Source organism: Salmo trutta, chromosome 22 (genome assembly GCF_901001165.1).
Source record: "Salmo trutta chromosome 22, fSalTru1.1, whole genome shotgun sequence".
In the NCBI taxonomy this organism is placed as follows: Eukaryota; Metazoa; Chordata; class Actinopteri; order Salmoniformes; family Salmonidae; genus Salmo; species Salmo trutta.
Genome location: NC_042978.1, coordinates 42,669,322 through 42,675,321, shown reverse-complemented (window position 1 = coordinate 42,675,321; position 6,000 = coordinate 42,669,322). Strand labels below are relative to the sequence as shown.

General features: G+C 42.5%; 1 protein-coding gene across 1 annotated transcript in view; it reads left to right on the top strand.

The window, feature by feature from the left end:
• Window positions 1-394: 394 nt before the first annotated feature.
• The window catches only part of pde4dip (phosphodiesterase 4D interacting protein), a gene marked incomplete at its 5' end in the record, with an annotated part of 81,340 nt that continues 75,734 nt past the window's right edge, over window positions 395-6,000 (top strand). Inside the window, 2 exon segments of the mRNA XM_029708045.1 lie at window positions 395-505; window positions 4,219-4,295. Of these exon segments, the coding sequence (XP_029563905.1) occupies window positions 395-505; window positions 4,219-4,295 (188 nt within the window).

The window sequence follows — 6,000 nt, the reverse complement described above, 5'->3', positions numbered from 1 at the left end:
TGCCTGTGGTCTGTCTGAGCCATTCTCTCCAGCCTGTGTCAGATTCCTGGAATAACTTCCCAGTGTTAAAAAAAGAAACTCAGACACAACCTTCTAACACCCCCCCCCCCCCCCCCCCCAACACCCCCAGCCCCCACCCCTCCATGTCGAAAACGGGATAGCTCTCCTCTCTGAGTTTGACTGTCACTTCATAGTTGACCGTTAGAGTTGTTGACAGTTAGACAGTAAGGACTGTTCTACTGATAGATTTGAAATTCTCTTTATTCATGTTATTGTGTTTTTATTCAGTGTTGCTTTAGTTAGGATGCGGGACTGAATGGGGGGCTCTGTTGCCCCCTGTGAAAAACCCGTCACCATGTCTAACAGTTTCCGCGGTTACCGTACTATTTCTCAGCACCTAAATGACCTGAAGAAGGAGAACTTCAGTCTGAAACTGAGGATCTACTTCCTGGAGGAGAGGATCCAGCAGAAGTACGAGGACAGCAGCCATGATGTCCACAAGAGGGTGAGTCTCACTGGAGTGCTGAGGGGTGGAGGACAGGGGGTAGAAGCAGCCATGATGTCCACAAGAGGGTGAGTCTTACTGGGGCACTGAGGGGTGGAGGACAGGGGGTAGAAGCAGCCATGATGTCCCACAAGAGGGTGAGTCTCACTGGGGCACTGAGGGGTGGAGGACAGGGGGTAGAAGCAGCCACGATGTCCCACAAGAGGGTGAGTCTCACGAGGGACAGAGGAGGGGGGTGCATGGGCAGGGGATGGGATCTTCATGGGGGGAATAGCCATTTGTTGCTATTTTGCAATGTCATATGCGGTGTCGCTATGTGTGTGTGTGTGTGTGTGTGTGACAGAGAGAGAAGGTGAGAGAGTTTTGTGTGAAGGTCTATGCTGTGTGGTCTGGGTTCATCATACATCAACATGTTTATTTAGCTCCAGATAATGAACGAGTTATGCTAAGTCATGCAAATGAATGAATTCATGAATGAATACAGTAATTATGGCCCAGTGTATCTCCTATGGTTGTTTACAGTACATACTGTCGTTTCCAGCCCTCTTCCTGTTGACTGTTTATGCTACAGCTCCCAGACAGTGATGATCACTTTACCTGTTTTAACAGGTCACAGACCTGTTTCTGAGTGTTAACTGCAGCTGCCAATTACACTGCCCTGTCTTTAGAGACTGATCTGAGCTCAGAGATAGTAGAGTAAACCCAGAGCAAGAGCTAATATAAAGAGCTAATATAAAAACAATCAGAAAACCCCTTTCCTGTAGTCAAATGGCCAAATCGCCCTCTAGTGGCCTCATGGGTAGAATCTTATTCATATTTTTTGTAATTTCATAATTAATAAATGTAATTTCAAAAAACCCGCCAAAAATGTGCTGTTTCTATGTCAAACAGTTTTGTTATATTTCAGTCTTCTGTGATGTTTCTAAAGTCTAATATTGGGATGCAAACTCAAAATGTAATACATTTCAACATTTCAAATATCAGACTTCTTCTTTTGTTTAAGCCCATAACCATGTGTGTGAGGTGTATACTTTTGTTTGAAAGTAGATTTGTTTAAGACTACCCAGAAACACTCTGTGTGACCCTGATTTAGCACACTGCAGTAAAAGGTTAATAATAACTGGAATATGATTAATAGTGTGAACAGTGGAATGTCTTACATTAGATCACATGATCCCAAAGTTATACTGTATATTTATTTTGAAAAACAAACCTGGCCACTGGACAGGCAACTTGACTGATGTGGTTAAAACTGGTCGAGACCGGTCGTTGTTGCAAAGGTGATACCCCAGCAGCTGCTGTCTGGCCTGGGGGCAGTGGAGCCAATCGTTTTTGAGAAAATCCCTCCGACGCCACCAATCAGAGACCCCCCAGTGAACACCTCAGAGTTTCAAACAGATGTCAGTTTTCTATATCCACCCCTCTGACCTTACTGCAGGCTACAGTCAAATCAGGGATATGATATGCGGACATTTACTCTATGAACAGTTTATGCCTTATCATATGCCTGTAGCATATCTGCTGCAGTGAGACTAGCAGATCAGCTTTCTGTGTCAACCTCTGTGACCTTCTCTGACTGCAGCCTTAGACACCTAGCCTGGTCCCAGATCTGTTTGTGCTGTCTTGCCAACTCCACTGCTGTCATTATCAAATCAATGCAAAGGAGTTGGCAAGACAACACAAACAGATCCGGGACCAGGCTACTAGACACCTAAAGCTGCTGTAATAAAACACTGGGTCGGTGATAATGTACTGTGTTGGCTGACTACATGTTTACTTCATTAATATTCAACTTTGATATTACCCTTTGAAGCATAAAGACCATCTCTCTAGCAGCTCCCTCAGTAGAACTCATCTAAAGGTTAAGCGTCTTCATGTTGTTATCCAAAGTATAGAAATAATTGTTATTGTGAGTATCATCAAAATATGATCATATTATAACAATAACATCAATGTTCTCCTTGTAATTCCGGGACTTATTTCTATGAAGTGCAGAGCAACGATTAAGGACCGACAGAGCGACAGGAACAACAATGTTTTGTGCCCAGACAAGCCATGACCAATACCAACAGAATCAAATCAGATTAAAACATATGATTGTAACATTTGTTTTGCTCCTTCTAAATGCCATGGCTACAAAGTATGTGCAGTTAACTTCATGCACCTCCTGATTTATAATGTTGACAGAACAGAGACAGTAGTCCAGTAATGTTGACAGACGGGGAGACAGTAGTCCAGTAATGTTGACAGAACAGAGACAGTAGTCCAGTAATGTTGACAGAACAGAGACAGTAGTCCAGTAATGTTGACAGAACAGAGACAGTAGTCCAGTAATGTTGACAGAACAGAGACAGTAGTCCAGTAATGTTGACAGAACAGAGACGGTAGTCCAGTAATGTTGACAGATCAGAGACAGTAGTCCAGTAATGTTGACAGAGCAGAGACGGTTGGTTAAGGGCTTGTAAATAAGCATTTCACATTAAGGTCTATACCTGTTGTATTCGGCGCATGTGACAAATACAATTTGATTTGATTTGTGTTTATTATGCTTGTCTGCATGTGTGCATTTCTTATGTGTGTGGGTGTAAATGTCCATACATGCAGTGTATGTGTCAGTACGCTCATACGGTTTACAGAGTAACAGGTTTACAGAGTAACAGGTTTACAGAGTAACAGGTTTACAGAGTAACAGGTTTACAGAGTACAGGTTTACAGAGTAGCAGGTTTACAGAGTAACAGGTTTACAGAGTAACAGGTTTACAGAGTAACAGGTTTACAGAGTACAGGTTTACAGAGTAACAGGTTTACAGAGTAGCAGGTTTACAGAGTAGCAGGTTTACAGAGTAACAGGTTTACAGAGTAACAGGTTTACAGAGTAACAGGTTTACAGGTTTACAGAGTAACAGGTTTACAGAGTAACAGGTTTACAGAGTAACAGGTTTACAGAGTAGCAGGTTTACAGAGTAGCAGGTTTACAGAGTAACAGGTTTACAGAGTAACAGGTTTACAGGTTTACAGAGTAACAGGTTTACAGAGTAACAGGTTTACAGAGTAACAGGTTTACAGAGTAACAGGTTTACATTACAGAGTAACAGGTTTACAGAGTAACAGGTTTACAGAGTAACAGGTTTACAGAGTAACAGGTGAGCAATTCAACATGTCTTTGTTATGAGTTATACATCATACTCTGAATCTAACAAGTCACTTGAAGTACAGTACATTTAAGTAGCCATTAACAAACTGTTACTGTCCTTCTTCAGTACCTGGGGTTATAACTGTCCCTGTTGCTGTGGGCTGGGGGCTGTAGGGGGAAGAGAGGGGAGGGAGTTAGATAGGGGGCTGGGAGAGGGATGAGGGGGCTGTGGGAGGGATGGGGGGGTTAGATAGGGGGCTGGGGGAGGGATGGGGGGGTTAGATAGGGGGCTGGGGGAGGGATGGGGGGCTGGGGGAGGGAATTAGCATGTGTTATATCCCTCTATGCTATTAATAAACCTGCTTCACTCTCATATCACTGAGATATGGGTTGTGTACTTTGGGAGATTCATTTTGTATACTGTATTATGAAGCTAATCTGAGTCAGTTCATGCCTCTTAACAGAATTGAACAGCTACACAATGTTTTGTTTCATTATATATTACATATGCACAGTTCATGGTTTCTATATGATATATTGTTGTTTTGTGCTTTGACGTGTTTCTCTCTGTGTGTTCCAGAACATTGAGTTGAAAGTGGAGGTGGAGAGCTTGAAGCAGGAACTCACAGAGAAACAGGAGATTCTGAACAAGGCCTTGTGAGTAAACTACCATGTCATTGCACAGACAGATACTAGTAGTGTACAGTAGTGTACAGTTGATCTCTATATTCACACAGAGGTAATAAATCCCCCCTGTACTGTCCAGTCTGGTCCTCAGATAGATTCCTGCTGTTCACTCTTCAGACTACAGCTGCCCTCAGGCCTTGAGGGTGCTGGTCTTATACTAACCCATGTTAACCCTCCCTCTGTCATGTAGACTCACCTAACAACAGCGTTAAAGCCCGTAGGAATGCCTGGTGGGGAAGGCCAGGCTCTGACATGCTTTTGAAGAGTATGAAGTGCCCTCTGTGGATAGTTGGACTAAAGATAAAGGGATAAAGGAGAGATGAAGTGAGAGGACGATAGTGAGAGAAGAGGGGTAGCCTGTCGGTAAAATGAAGGAGAGGTAGAGACGGAGGGAAAGGGTGATAGGGAGAGGAGGGTAGTCTCTGGGTTGTTTTGCTGAGCCAAGGAGTATTTGAGCACCAGCACCTGTCTGTAAATAGAGCAGCTGTCTGTCTCAGTGTCTCTCAGTGGTAGAGATATATCTCCTTAGATACAACATACTCTATACTACTGGTATTCTAACTTGTTCAGCGGGCACCCCATTTTTTCCACCCAAATGTCTGGGGACCCTATTTTTTCCTCAAGAATTTCTCATGACCCCCCCACACCAAATCTAATGCCACAACCTTAAAATTGGTACGTTTAGATTTTACATGAAAATAACCTTCAACTCATTGAATTTTAATCTCTTATTAAAATGAAAAAAAAACAATATGTATATTTACTCAATAAAATTATATTTATCTTTCTCAAAAATATATATTGACCCATACAATAATCTGTGACCCCCACGAGGGGCCGCGACCCTGACTTTGAATATCACTTCTCTATACACTCTCATATATCTCCCTTTATAAGGTTGGTTCTAAAGTAGAACCTTCCCTCCTTCATCGTCTATCTACTCCAGATATTCTTACTTTACTAAAAATCCATTCAAATTCATTCATCTTAATGGTTGTATTTTTGGGATTATTGTTCTCTCTATTTACAGTACTAAATGTTAGATTCAAGAATAATAGTTACACAACTTCTCATAGAAATACTCCATACCTAATTACATTAAGGAATAAGTCTGGGAACAAATCACTAGGTTCATGTTTTTATTGGTGGGAGGGAAAATATTATGGTCTTTCATCGACACACCGAAACTCCGGTGAGCATATCAGACCATCATTTAAATGGTGAAGAGCAGGAAGCCACTGAAGGTGCTCTTATTCTCTGAACCACCATACATTCGGTAGTTTACAGGGAGACGCACGTAAACCACATCTCCCACCCAGTGGCGGTTCTAGACCATTTCGCCTGGCGGGGGCCAAGCTGGGGCCAGTTGTACTGTTAGAGGGGCCAGTTACATTAGACGTTATTGCTGTCATAGCGTTTTCTTCACTGTATTGCAGGCATTAGCAGGCAAAAGACCATGTTCATAATGCAGATGCATGTGGTACGATACTGTTGTGTTCCGCCTAAAATCGTCCCTCTAGAAAATGTGTGGGTTAAATTAGTGTTCCGCGTTGCCACTGTCTAATAACGGATGTAAAAAAAGAACGATAGCAAAAATTAGTTATGTAAAAATTATTTCATACTCCACATTTAGGGTGGCCACAAGGGGGTCCAAATTGTTGTCACAGGTAAACTT